The sequence below is a fragment of the Lynx canadensis genome, chromosome A1 (genome assembly GCF_007474595.2).
Source record: "Lynx canadensis isolate LIC74 chromosome A1, mLynCan4.pri.v2, whole genome shotgun sequence".
NCBI lineage: Eukaryota > Metazoa > Chordata > Mammalia > Carnivora > Felidae > Lynx > Lynx canadensis.
In genome coordinates this window covers 122,132,039-122,147,393 of record NC_044303.2, presented here as the reverse complement: position 1 = coordinate 122,147,393, position 15,355 = coordinate 122,132,039, and the positions used below count along the sequence as shown (strand labels likewise).

Here is a 15,355-nt window from a genome sequence, read left to right as displayed (position 1 = left end):
TTCACAGGGGCAGTATGAAGGAATTTGTGGGGCAGGCTGACACTATTCTATATCATGCTGTTGGTAGTGGATACACATCTATATGCATTGATCCAAACCCATAAAACTGTAAGGCACAAAAAGTGAATTTTAATATATGTGAATTATAAAAGAAAATATTTTTAAAAAGTCTACGGAATCTCTGAGATAAACGCTAAAATCTTGTATTTAGTTTGAAAGCCATTTAAATTGTGTACCTGTCAAAAATTGTTCGAGTATTTATGGTCATAAAAAAAAGGATCCTGAAAAATTAAAAAAACTGTAAGACAATAAATTAAATCACTCATATCCTACACTAAAACATCATTTTGGACTCTCCCTGACAGACTTTGGCCTGTGACTGTTAGTGTGTGTGTATTTATAAGAGTTAACAGTTGTTTCTCAGGGAGTCGATTGTAAGGGAAATTTCATTGTATATTTAAGTATCATCTTGGTATTAATGGAAGTTTTAACAAGTATATTGCTTTACCAGTTAAAAAAGATATATTTTAAAATGAAATACTTTTTAAAGATTACAGTCATCGTACATGTACTGTGTTATTGCCTGGTTGGGTTTTTTTTTTTTTTTTAATTTTACAATATACTAAACTTTTTCAAGAAGCAGGCCATTTTGACACAATCCCAGTAGCAGTATTTGGGCATATTTTGTTTGGCCATAACCAGACTTCATTTTATCCCCCCATTTTGATAGAAAGTATACTCCAACACACTATTTCATTTATCAAATTTTACTAGAGAAAAACCTTATCTGAGATAATGGAGGCTGACTTTGGGCTATGAACCAAAACTCACGAAGGAGGCCACAGTTTTACGTAGACAGAAGGAGTAATTTTAATTCCCACTGGGAGCCTGAGACTCCCCTATTTATTTAATGAGCCACACAGTCATTGCCAATCTAGCTACAAGCCCCTATGTAGTGATGACAAAGGGTACATGTGCTGTCCCCTGTTCCCCCACCATGCAATGCAGGACCCATTGGCAATTAATCACAGCACTTCAGCCTGGAAGTGACCTCCCAGATTCTCTCAGCACAGACTTTCCCACAACCAACTATATTTTCACCGCTGTCCTCCACTGCAACATCTGTTTTCCACCTAGCTGAAGGTGTCCTCATCCTCACTGAAGAAGCAGACAACTCTGCCTAGAGCTGAGCTTATCATCAGGAAGAAGCCAACTCTTGAGTGGGCAGAACTAGCCAGCTGATATAAGTAGAGTAAATGACTTTATAGTATTATCTCCCAAATGTTGCTTAGATGAAAGATAAAACATTTAATGGGCTCTGAAGGCTAAATTAAATTACTCTCTCATTTGAATCCCTATGATTGATGCAGAGAGGCCAGTGCTAGTGACCTGGTCCAGTAGACCTTGTCCCACTAGAGGATTTGGGTTTAGGTCCTCTCCAGGTCTAAACTGAGCCATCATTTTATCTACAGTCACCCTGCTCTTGAATTGGGCATCGCCTAATCACTGTGCCCAGCCCAGGCATTGTGTAGACACCAGCCCAGCATGGTACTGTGAGAGACTAGGGTAGTCACTAGGGGGTTCCCTCTATTTCCTCAGCCTAATCACAGGCATAAATGGCCAAGTCAATTTCTATTATTCAGGTAAATGGAGACTGTATGTATGAATTTACTTTTCTGGACCCTTTGTAAGAAGGAGAGATTGATTTTAAAAAAGAAAAAACTCCGTCTTAGCAGTGCCTCTTCTTGCACTAGAAATGGGGTTACGAGGCCACCATCTTGTGGAAATTAAATCAGCACAAATAAATGTGGAACAGGGCAACGTCATACCTCCCAGGGTTTCCTTTAAAAAAATCATGTTAACTACATTTGACCTCCATAACTGTTTTTGGCCTCTGTTTTTTTTGTTTTTTAGTCAAAAACATGCCTTTATCCAATCTCTGTAGGATAGAGGGGAAATGGTCAAGTTTATAGCTTTATTAGAATGGTGTGATTCAGCTCGGCATTTGATAAAATGAGTTGTTGTATACACTACTGTTTTAAAAGATGAAAGCCATGTTGAATTGATGAATTGATTTCTTTTCACCATGATTTCAGATGAAGTTTTTGTCCAAGTTTGCTAGTTTATTGTCATGCTCAGGAAGAGTTATTTTGTCTTCAGCAGCGTGGGTTTTTTAATTTATCAAGAAATTTCTCCTCTACCACAAGCCTATTGCAAACAAGAGTATTTGTATCAGAAGTTTCAGTATCTTGAAATTGGAATGTGGGGTGATTCATGAGGTTTGCATCAATTATTAAACAGTCATAGATGAAGATATGCAAAGATGGATGGGGGCAGTAAAGTATTCTGGTTACACCTACTGGCTTAGCGATGAGAAATGAGCCAGGAAACATGAAAGTTCAAAACAGGTATTAACCTGAGCTGCAGTAGCCTATGCTCTGAAGGGAGGTTGACAATAGCTAGATATAAACAAGCTAATATCAGACCAACTACCTGGCAGGATTAAAATATAAAGCTAAGGATTTGGCAAGAGGATTGAAGAATTTCAGAATCCTGCCATGTCAATCACCCTTTCTCTCGTGAGGTTCTCAAGGGAGGCACAACACAATAATTATAACAATTTGGGAAAACAAATGGGACATGTTTATTAGTTGGGGCTGTGCCTGGATCCACATAATACAGAGTTCTAGTAACACTGGCTTGGATCATGTGGCTCAGATGTGAGTTTGAGTCTACCTTGTTTTGACCTGTGTACCTCCTAAAGGGAGAATGAATTTTTCACTCCCTTTTCTCAGGGAGTCGGGTAAGAAGACAAATGTGTACGTCATCCCTGGGAGGGTGAATTTGTTTCCTGTGGAGTAACGTTTTCTTGGAATGTGAGCCAGAGGCTGACGTTAGAAAGGCACTTAACTCTTCCTTCTGATACCCAACTTCACTAAAAGGGAAGGGCCAACTTACAAGATGAGAACTTACAATTTCTCAGGGTACCATCTAGAACTCTGGAGTCTCTGTCAACATTGGGCTGAGAGGAAGAGTGTAGACTGCAGTTAAAGCCACTTTTTGGCCCCAAAAGGCACAAGTGTGACTCTGGTAACCTATAGGCTTGGCCTCCCCACCACTCTTGCTTCTGGAGGTGTTACGTCTAAAACATTTTAAGAGCTTTGCCTCATACTAAGGTACCTGATGTAAGTCTCAAGTGAGAAGAAACAGCCACGTCTACTTTAGATTCTGCCCAAGTCAGGAAACTTCGTGAATGACCACATTGCTGACCACTCACTGAAAAGCCAGAAACAATAACTAGTGTTAGAAGTGCATCCTAGTGCTCGATTGATTCTCCCAAGGCATTCCATGCCAACTGCAAACACCAAGCAAGCCTTCTTCTCTCCTCTTTATGTGATAGTGCTTTGCTAAGATTCATAAACTCTGACAAAGGAAAGTGGTCCGATAATTCACTTAAGGTGCTGGCTTCCCAGCCTCAACTGGGCTTTCTTCTCAATGGGCACTGGCTACAGACCTGGACTGCTAAAGGTTACATCAGGATCTGAGTAACCACACAGATTATTTTGTGTTTCCTTAAGGGTAGTATTCACTTGGAGGAGTCTTCCTGAGTGAATGGACTAGATTTCTAGTTGACATCATCAATAAGGAATAGGGTGGCCTTTTCTGAAGATTGTCTAGATCAAAGGTATAAACTGGTGACTCAAAAAACATAGCCCACAGACAAGATGATTTTTTTAATGTCATGGCTTCGAAAAAAATAGCTGACAATATATGTAATTAAGAGATTGCGCATAAAATCTGGATTTATAGCTTCTTATAAAAACATCAAATATCTAGGCAACACATGTTGCTGTTCATGTGCTACTCTTGGCTTAAGCTGCATGGCCACTTACCCTTAAGAGGGACCCAAGCTTTCTACTTCACCTACTGTAGTTCACTTCATGATACCTTCTTGGCTTTGTAGGGCTTTGAATTTGCTACCCTGGAGCTAGTCATCCAGGAAGTCATGATTTGTTCTTTTAAAGGTCCCCTGCTTTAAAGTGACGGTGACTTGGGCTTATCCCTTTTTACTTCTGCACCAAGAATAGCCATTAGATGCATGGTCATATATGGAAAGGGACAGTTACATGCAAAGTGGAGAATTTTACACTACTTACCTGAATAAATCAGGCATACAAAGAAAATCCTGAAATGATGATATTAAATTGAGATTTGAGACTTGAATTATTCAGGGGTAATGCCTTATTTTTCCACCTCACTGTTTCTCCTTTGCTTTCTTCACATGGACATAATCTTCAGAATGTTCCTCTGTCAAAGGCCATCGTCATATTCCCCTACCTCTTTTTTTTTTTTTTTTTTTTTACCTCATTTGCACTCTCGGTAGCAATTGTGGAGCCCTGCAGGGGAATAATTGCAGAGGAATTAACCTCTGACATTTTTCTAAAAATAGCCCTAATAAATCCAATCATAGGTAATTTACCTGTCCATGTTTCTCGGGGGGTAACCAGGATTGAAGAAAAGACCTGGCAGGCTGGCATTCCTTCAGCAATTATCTGTGATCTGAGTTCCCAGCGCTTGTGTATTTGTATTTTCTTCGTTTTGAAATGCGGAGTACAAATTGCCCTCTGTCCTCTGACCTCCTGACCCCTTTCTCAGCACCTTGCTGTTGGGGTTGGAATAAGGCCGTGCTCTTCCAGAAGAGTGTGTTGGGTTCACCAGGAAGGAGGGAGCATGGGTCAAGGGTAGGATACGTGGGGTCCTTTCTGAATTCCTGACTGCTGGGTGGCCCAGTGATGTCTTCAGGGCTCCCTCCCTTCATTTTCCCTGTCTGAGCTTCAGTGAAGTGCCCCAAGGCCGGCTTCATCACAGTCTTCAGCCACAACTGAAACCTGTTTGGGGAGGTTCTTCCTTGTAGAAGAGAGTGGGAATGCAAAAGGGCCCTGGGTGGGTTAAACAGTCCTATGGTTGGTAGAAATTGTCCAAAAAAAAAAAAAAAAGTCATTTCCAGGAGCCATTATTAAGGAAATGCATTTTCTCTTGCCCCAAACAAAAAGGTCTGTTTGTGCTTTTCCTTTTGTTCTCTCCAGACGTTCCAAGAGACCACACTGCAGTGGTCTCCTAGAAAATTACTTTCTCAATGCCACTTCTAGTGGCACTTAAAGTACAGAACATAAACTCCTTGTAATTACCACTGCAGAGACAAAGCCCTGAGCCCTTAAATGCACAGAAAAGTATATCTATTATCTATCGTTTCAAAGTAAGTGTGCAGTTACTTTAATTGCATTTGTCTCTCTCCTTTTCAGCTGACATTAATCTCTCGGTAGAATTCAACCACACGGGAGAATTACTAGCGACAGGGGACAAGGGGGGTCGGGTTGTAATATTTCAACGGAGCAGGAGGGTAAGTGGCAGTGAATGCAAATGCCCATTTTCTTCTCTTTTAAAGGAGGCCCTCCTACTGTTCCTAATCCTCATGTGTCGCCCTAACCTTGCTGCTTTGCTAGCAAACTAAAAACTGCCAAAAAGTCATTAACATCAACAGTTCCACTTCAGGCTCATAAAAGCACCTGATAATAGAGCCTTTCCTGGGCATGGCCTAATGTTTCCAAACCTGGGTGTTGCACATTCAAAACGACCTCACTTCCCATCTGACCTGCAAAATTCCATGGGTGCTTGTTGAACAGAGAACTCCTTTTTGAGTGGAATTTATCCCACAGCATTGCAATTAATTCTCCTAATTTCGGTGCTCCTGCCCAGTATGTAGAGGGGAAAAAAAATCCAGCTCTTTGCCAGTAGATGTAAAAAGGACACTGTGGGGTCAGTAGAGAAGACAGTGATCGCTTCACCCTACCAAAGGGAGTGAAATCCCACAAAATGACATCTGAGCAATGCACGTGGGCATATGTTTTTCTATAGGTGATGCAGAGGTCCCTGGAGCTCCGTGCTGCACGCATTCTGAGCAGGAGCTCGAACTTGGAGTGCATTGAATCTCAAAATCAATCCCATTTCCTCCTAGACTTGAACTCCAGTAGGAATTGTTTCTCTTTTTCATATAATTGAGTTTTTTGGTGTCCGCTTCTGTTTTGCCAGAATGAAATTATGTCCCAATCTGATTTCCTGGTCTCCCTGGCATGGTCCTGGAGCTTCCAGCAGGCTGGTGCCTGTTCTAGGACCTCTCCCATCTGTTCCCCGCCTCAGGAATCACCAGCACAGAGTAGGGGGGAGGCCTAGTGCAGGAAGAAGGTTCCACAAGAGACTTCCCTAGCAATTTAAACCTCCTCTGTGCCTCAAAGCCATTTATGTTACACCTCCCCCCCCCAAAAAAAAAAAGGAAAGCCTCATTTAGAGGTGATATATTTGGTAATTGCACATTATTTGCAATTAATTTCTATAAGGGCATCATAATCCCTCGGGGTTCTGTATAAATTCAAGTGTTCAGCATTAAATCAGGCACCCAGCCTATTCCATTGGCCCTGGAAACAACGAAAATGTGGTTGGCAAGTGGAAACTAATAGCTCTTCGTGACCTGGAATTTTTCCTGCTTTTCCAGAACTGCCTAGTGCTAATTGGTCTGGCACATGATACACACACTTGACAGTCTGATTTGGATGGTAGCAAAATCAAACACTCTTATAAATTATTGTTAAGGTGGACTGGCTTTCTCTGTAGTAAGCAGGATATCAGCATTTAAAGTCCTTTTAAAACTGATTTTTAAGACCTTCAGTTTAAAAAAAAATCCCATTAGGTTCATAGTGATGATAAAGGAAGAACCGGAGCAGCCATTTAGCATAAAATTACACAAGGCAGAGTGTTGCCAAGAATATTCCGCACCACGATTTCCGTTAGCTATTTATAGGTTTCACCTATTTTAATGGACTGAAACATTTAGGAAGCATGATTCATTGGTAGAATGAAGGGGGACACATTTCCAAAGGAGAGTGGTTTTTGTTCAATAAAAAAATGTCGAGGAGAGGAAACATACCGTTTCAGTGGCTTTGTGGCGAGGCTTTGGGTTGGGATGAACGCTAAGCCTGAGAAACAAAGCCAGGTGACAACAGGCCCGCTGCACCACCCCCCCCACCCCCCAACCCCCCGCCCTGGCCCCGACCTCTGTGCATGACTTCTCACAAGTCATGCTCCTGGCAAATTTGCTCGTAGGAACCTCAGTGCCCGCAAATACATCGAACACGGCATCAGCACCATCACCATCAGATGGAGTAGTGGAGATTGTTGGTTTGAATGGTCAATCTCCATCCAGAAATATAATTTATTTAATGGAGTCTTAATCCTCCGAGTCAGACTCTTACAACACATGTTCAATAAGGCCTGAATTTGAATTTGGCGAGCGTGGTTTTCCAAAGCCTGAATCTGGAAGCTCCTGGTAATAAGGTCCTAAAACCCCTGAAATAAACCTGTCTTTTCTTTTTTCCCCTCTTCTCTTTCTTTAACACCCTCTTTTTCCTCTCTCCACACTTCTTCTGCCCCAACCCCTCTGCAGATTCTCTTCTCTAATTTCGTTACCGCATTCTTTACCTAGTTCCTCCTGTTTGCACTGTGCATAATCGGGGAGGGGTGAAAGCTGCAAATAGAGCTGATAAATTTCCTAGGGGTTCATGTGGCATCTCTGCACTCAAGTCTGTTCTGTCCAATTACACGAGGGGGGGAAAAAAAGGGGTGGGGGAGATCTGATGCCCAGAGGTCATTTTACTACCTCTCAACTTTTTCTGTCAATTTCCCACCCTCCCTACTTCTCAGAGACTCTGTGAGGTTCTGGTGAGATTTTAAATGGCCGCAACACGTGCAGATGCCATGGTTTATAGTCTTTTGTGAGGGACTGATGTATGTCACTGTGGACCTCAGTGTGGGATAGACTTAGTCCTGAGCGTGTCCAAGACATCCATTAAGATGTAGAAAAAAATATTAGAATATCTATTTATATGTATTTTGAATTGTGTCCTATTTAACATCAATTTTTACGTATATGTTATGTATACCATATATAGTACCGAAGTTCATGTATATAATTTATAAATTGTATGTATATAGGAGGTACCAATATTCCACCAATAGGGGTACATGATCAAATTGCTGTGGAGGTCACTCAGCTAAGGTAACTTGTTGCCATGGGTCTGCCCTCATTCTACAGTGACATGACCGGCCCATCCCTCCCGAAAAAGAAGCAATTGGCAAATTTGCAGTTGGCTTATGTGATTTCATCTTTTGTGTGTGGTGTGTGTGTCTGTTCTTTTTCCCGTCCTACAGAGTAAAAATCAGGTTCATCGTAGGGGTGAATACAATGTTACAGCACATTCCAGAGCCATGAACCCGAGTTCGATTACCTGAAGAGTTTAGAAATAGAAGAAAAAATCAATAAAATAAGATGGCTCCCTCAGCAGAACGCAGCCTACTTCCTTCTGTCTACTAATGGTACGTGGAGGTGACTTTGCTTGTTTGGTATTTGCAGAGATGCAGTCCGCAAACCACATATTTCAATCTTTCCTGGGCTCAGTTTTCTTTTTACCTGTAAGCTATTTGAACACTTAGAAACAATATTTGCAAGGTGCCTACCAGAGTGCCTGGCATAGAGTAAGCCCTCAGTACATAGCAGGTATTCTTTTTAAAAACAACAAATTTATAACCGAATTAGGTGAGACCCATGATGTCCAGTTTTTGGTTAGTACAGATTACTTTTAGGTCTGTTTAGAATCTGACTTCCTTTCTTAAGATTCCTGAGTGTTTTTCTTGGAACACATTTCAGAAAACTCACATGCCATCCCTATGCGTTGGCATACTGATTAGAAATTATTAATCCTGAATATATGTGGGGTTTATAAAGGAGATGTTTGTGTCTTCTTACACCATCAAATTCTTGGTCAAGAAGAGAGGGGTGGACCCTTCCAAAGTATAGACCAAGAAGTGGCTTCTTTCTCTTTCTTCCCCCATTCTCTTCTTATATCATTTATTATTTTAGGGGGAGTTGATATCAGTAGGTCAGAGAGAAAGAACGTGGGGGTTGAATAGAGAGACAAATTTCATGTGAATTTGGTAAACCTTTATACAGTGAAATTACCTGCCCTAAAGGCTCATAATACCCTTCTGAAAGAAGCCATCCACGCTCAGAACAATTCAGAATAAAATCATATGGTAAAGGGAACTAATTGAATAGCATAAAAATTAAGAGGATTAGTGTATAAAAATTGAAAACCCCCTACCAAGCAAATAAGCTGGGAAGTGATTCATTTCATCTGTGTGAGTCTGTCTACAAGGCTATACGTGTAAATGAAAATCAGGAAGCAAGGGGTTTCCTTTTTGTCTATCCCCAACACTACAGGGTAATGCTCATAGGTATATAATATGATCAAACATATATTAACATTTTTAAAGACTGAAAGGAAACACGTCAGAAAGCTTTATCATGATTAATTTTGGATTGTGCATTTTGAGTGTCTTGTAAATTTGTTCCTTGTATCCTTTAACACACGTGAACCAAAAATCCTTTGGTTATAAACCCAGTGTAGAAATTTAAAACATGGCACTTCTGAAACAGCCAGTGTAGGCTTATTCAAGGATAGCTTATCTCAGATTCTAAGTCATTTAATTTTTTCTCAGAACTGTATGTAGTGTTGGGTTTACTTTTTCAACCCTGATTCTTGAACAGTCAGACCACATGAATACTTTTTCCTCTTCCTCTTCTTCTTTCTACTCCTCCTTCTCCTTCTTCTCCTCCTTGTTTGTTTTGCTGTTGAAATTTTACTCAAAGGCTCTGCATACCCAACACTTGAGAATAAAAGAGACTTCTGATGATTTTGACTTAATTATTTCAGGCAGAGGAAAAGTGTCTGATTATCTTCTATGGCTAGCTTACTTGATATTATGAAACTGACCCTATTGATTATTACTATAAATTCAAAGACTTATTAACTGCTTGTGGGGGGGATGGGAAGGAAATCGTTGATATGCAATGAAGATTAATTATATAGCATAATGTTCTGTTAATTGAGTTTTTAAATAGTTTTTTGATTAACAAGGATATTATCTTCCCATTTGGGATGCTATGTTCATATGCCAACAGCATCTCAAAATGATTCTTAGAAGAAAAATTCCCATGTTCTTTCACAGTTTTCTTTTTATACTAATATTGAGGTTGAGAATTCCCCTCAAGCCAAATAGGTTAACATGCAAAAATTAATGAAAGACAATTGGAATTACTGTACAAAAGAGAAAATGAAGATAGATGATAAGATTGGTGTTTAAAAGCTGCCACAAGTAATGATAAACTACTCAGAGAGCCAGCCAGAAAAAGAAAAGTCATTACTCACAGTAACAGCCACATGTTCCTTCGACTTTTTTATCCACAAAGCTTCGAGATACTGAGTCAAGAAAAATTGTGTGATAATAAAGTCGAGAATGACTCCAGGCAACCCAGCCATAGGGAATTGGATTGAATTCAGCATCAATTATCTTTTTAAAAAAATTGTACTTATCTCATTATAGTTGGGTACAGTTTTACATTCTACAAGCATATTTTGTCAACTTTACCATTTTTAATGAAAAGTAAACCAACGCTCAATTTTCAATCTAGACTTTGAAAATATTTGCCTGGTGAAAACACCTTGCTTTATCTAGCTTTCTACTTCTGTTTTAATACTTATGATGAGAGGGAAAGTATAATTGATTTGTTTTTTGCATGCTATGAAAGAAGTATGTGCTCATTGTAAAAAAAGAAAAATTTTTTAGAAAATACTGAGAAGCAAAATGAAGATACTAAAGTGTTTACACCAAGAGAGAACTGCTATTAATGTCTTTTAACGATAAAAAGCAGAGATGTGGATAAGTGGATAAATCTTTTTGCTTCTTAATGAATATGTGATTATTCTATAAGCTGTTCTGAAACAAGATTTTTTTCCTTAATAATATAACACTTAACCACAGAAATATCTTCCTAGTTGTTAAATGTTCTTCTAAAATACCACTGCATTTTCAACGACTGCATGGCATTTCCTTGTATCATTTTTCTAATTTACTGATAAATCTCCCAATAGTAGAACTTTAATTGTTAACAAATTCTTACTATTATAAATTTTATTTTTATAAGAATATATGTTAATATGGGTAGATATGGTTAGGAAAAGGAATATTATAAACTATGCATAGCATGTTACATATATGAAAAGGTTGTATAATTACACATCAAATGTAACAAAAGGATTGCACAAAATTCCCTAAAGTATCTCTTGTCTAGTGGACTTGAGGGAGGATTTTATTTTATTTTTTACTTTCCAGCTTATTTTCATTTTTTGCAATTATATTTACCACATGTATAATGAAAGAAGGATAAAATGAGAGAATACAAAACCAGTACATGCAGTCTTACAATAGGTTCGTACCCATCCCCCAAAAATGCATAGAAAAAAAATACTGCAAATATCTGTGCAAAACAGATATTGTCCCTGACTGGAGGAGGTATAGTTGATTCTTGCTTTTTGTGTTTTACCTATGATTTCTCCGTGTAGCAATGTGTCATTCGTAATAAGAAAATAGAAGAATTGCCTTGCAAACAGGACGGGATATATTCCAAAGCCAAGCAGTAGAAAGTATTTGGTGTTAAAGTCACTGGTCTGTGTTGTTCTGAGTCACAGCTGACCAGTCACTAATCAAGTGACTGTATAATATGGCCCCTGTTTCAGTTTCTGACCCTAACATACAGTGCAGTATTATGCAGGATATCCAGAGAAGGGAGGCCCAGAGGAATGTTGGCATACAGATAGGACGATCTGAATTCAACTCAGTATCTAGGAAAGGCTTCCTTGCCTTCCGTCCCAGTACAAGCCAGAGGGGGCACACAATTCAGAGCACACCAATCTTACACTTGGCCGCCATGCCACATGTGCCAGTAGACGTGACCAGCCTGAGTCCTCCCCAGGAGAACAGGAGACAGGGACACTTACCTGTTAAAGTAGCCAAATTGTTGCTGAAAGCCTACCTCAGATGGGATGCATGTCAAACCTCTGAGGACGAGGCATTTGGTGGGGAGACATGGGGAGGTGAGATGAGGGGCAAAGGAGAAAGGGAACCCTGGGACAGGCTGGGTGAGGTGTGGCTCTTCTTCCAACAGTATTATGGAAGAAACAGGGTGTGCTGACATCATCACGGGATGAAGCTAATGCTGTCAGAGCAACAGGTTGTCGTCAAAGAACAGTTGGCCACTTTGCGAATTCGAGTAACAGCTGCTATTTGTCAACCATTATTAGACACCCCAACCCTACGTTAAACACTGGGTTTCATTCAGTCCTTCTAAGAGCCCCATGAGGAAGACACTGTTTCTCCAAATCACAATTTAAGAAACTAAGGCATAGAGAAGTTAAGTGTCTTTATTTGTAAGGTTGAAATATTTGAGACATACTTATACTAAAAAGTCATTTGCTCTTCATCTGAAGTTCAGATTTAACTAGGCATTCTGTACTCTTTTTCCTGAAAAAACTATTGCGCCCATTTGTTTCTCACTGAAGAGATACTGGGCACCTACTACGCAGGAATCCTGGCCCTTGGCCACGCGGCTGGCTGGAGTTGGGGTGAGGCCCAAGCTTGTCTGGTTCCAAAGCCAACCCTGTGCAGGCAGAGGAAGATACAGAGAAGGCTTTTGAGTCCCTGCCTGCACAAGAAAAGCTAGAGCAAGCACAAATAATGAATGCAGGACCTGTTCAGGAAAGCCTGCAAAGGACACGTGACCCACACATACGTTCGGTTGGCCCAAACACATCTTCTTAGGAAACAGATCGAAAGGCTGCAGATGGAGCTCACCATCTCCTGCCTTCCAAGCCCTCAGCCCCTCTCACTCATTCCCCTGGCCCACCTCACCCCTGTAGACATTGGAGATCTTGCCCTGTTTTATTGCAGTGGAGAATTACAGGTATCAGCAAGTAGTGTAAGTGCTGGAACAGAACACAGTTGCAAAAAGGGTCGTTTCCAGCTGGGGACTCCAAGCCTGGAGACTGCAATGGGAGAGGAGCATCTTGATGAATGATCCTACCATTTTCTATCTCTGAGTATTGCTAGCAAGATGCACTGTGTAGAAATGGGGTTCATTCTTTCACCCACTAATATTTGTTGAACATCTTCTGTGTCTCAGGCACTGTTACAGGTGCTGGATATGTAGTGATGAAAAAGACAGAATCCCTGCCTCCGGGGATTTTATGTTCTAGTGAGGGAGGCATAACAAATATGTTGTCAGATAGCGAAACGTTCTAGGAGGAAACATAAAGCAGGGGGAGCAGCATGAGAATGGTGGGGACATTTGATGCAGGTTGATTCAGAAAGGCCCCTCTGAGCGTGGGACACAAATAGAGCCAAGTGAAGGAACAAGTCACGTGACGAGGAGGTAGAAGGCTTCCTGGCTAAAGGCACAGCTCGTGGGAAGCCTAAGGCTGGAGTGGGGATAATGTGAACAGGGAGCTATAAAGAAGCCATATGGCTGGAGCGCAGGGTGACTGGGGCTCACAGGGTAAGACCAGAAAGGATGAGGAACTCCAGCGTGGCTCATGGAGGGCCTTTCAGGTCATGGTAAGGAAGTGCTTGGTGGGATGGACTGAAATGGGAATATCTACCTCTCAGCGTTATTGTGAATATTAAATACATTTTCCATAGCAAATGCTGATAACATAGTTACATAGCTAATTCTTATATGTAGCTGCTCTGATTCAGTGTTCAATAAATATTTTTACTGAATGAACCAAAATAACGTGTAAGCCTCTAAATTTCATAGGCCATCGTCAGGAAACCATTGGTCTCAGCACAGTGTATACCTTTGATTTGAAACATGAGCTCTGCCTTCCGATGATGTGAGATTTATGCTCGGAACCCTTGATATGAACCAGCTTCTGTAGCATTTCCTTCCATCCTTACCTCCACCTCTCCCTGCTCCCCAACTCCTGCCCCCCACCATCCACATAGAAGACTCCTTTTTCAAGCTCATTTTCACTGTAATTTTGATTTGCTCTGGTTGCCCTCCACAGATAAACTGTGAAGCTGTGGAAAGTCAGCGAGCGTGATAAGAGGCCAGAAAGGTTACAACCTGAAAGATGAGGAGGGCCGGCTCCGGGATCCTGCCACCATCACAACCTTGCGGGTGAGCCCAGCGGCAGCTTTGGCCACCGCCTTTCACGTCTCTTGGCCACCAGGCTCAGGGGAAGGGTTCCCGGGTTCAGCCGCATGTGGGTTGCTGCTAAAGGTTGGTTGCAACTATAACATGTGAGTAAAGGAGGTGAAGTGGGAGCTCGACCTGTCTGAGTGTCTGGTGGCAGATGGGGGGGGGGGGCAAGACAGGGGGCCAGGCTCTGATGACTACAGATTCATGCATTTCTTTTAACCCCCTAGGACTCGCCCACGTGGCCACTGCCATGCATTACTATATGCTTAGCCTCTGTGTGCTCATGTTCTCTAAAATGTTTCTGTACTCAAGGCATAGGGGATGGGATGACCCACGTGGCAAGCTGGGGTTTCGTGGTTCAGAACGTGAACTTCTGGATCTCATAGGCCTGGGTTTGAATTCTGGCCACTCCGTAGAATCTCACGTAGTCACCTAACCCTTTTGAACTTGAGTCATGCAATTTGTTTTTAGTTTCTCTGTCTGTGAAACAGTGAACCTCATACTTACTAAACTTTAAACAGTGAACCTCATACTTCACTAAAAATGTGCCCTCCTTCCATGGCTGGTAGTCAGTATATGATCTCTGCTATCAGTCCTGAGTAGCTCCCTTTCTGCCCTCCAGAAAGTCACAGTCTGGTAAGGAAAGGATTGGAGGTCTCCTATAAAAATGCTTATGACAGTAAATAGAGTAAGTTAAATGCAGTAAGTGTCTGAGAGTTACAGTTTGATCAAAGGGTGAAGAAATTATATTTGGTTCTAGAGATCAGAAAAGGTCTCATAGGAAAGTGGTATTAAAATGGATTTCTGGGGACACCTGAGTGGCCCAGGCAGTTAAGCATCTGACTCTTCATTTTGGCCCAGGTTATGATTGCACACTTTGGGGTATTGAGCCCCATGTTAGGCTCTGCGCTGACAGTGTGGAACCTGCTTGGGATTCTCTCTCTCTTCTCTGTCCCCCTTCCTCTGCTCGTGCTTGCTCTCTCTTTCTCTCTTCAAAATAAATAATAAACCTAAAAACAAATTTTTTTTTTAAATGGATGTCTCAAGGCACCTGGGTGGCTCAGTCGATTAAGCGTCCAAATCTTGATTTCAGCTCAGGTCATGATTTCTCAATTTGTGGGATCCAGCCTCCTGTCAGGCTCTGTGCTATTAGCTTGGGATTCTCTCCCTCTCTCTCTGCCCATCCCCTGCTTTTGCACTCGCTGTCTC

General features: G+C 41.3%; 1 protein-coding gene across 1 annotated transcript in view; it reads left to right on the top strand.

Moving 5' to 3' along the window:
- The window catches only part of PPP2R2B (protein phosphatase 2 regulatory subunit Bbeta), a 278,982-nt gene that overhangs the window by 164,709 nt on the left and 98,918 nt on the right, over positions 1–15,355 (top strand). Inside the window, 5 exon segments of the mRNA XM_032593136.1 lie at positions 5,304–5,401; positions 8,263–8,296; positions 8,299–8,431; positions 14,013–14,061; positions 14,063–14,125. Of these exon segments, the coding sequence (XP_032449027.1) occupies positions 5,304–5,401; positions 8,263–8,296; positions 8,299–8,431; positions 14,013–14,061; positions 14,063–14,125 (377 nt within the window).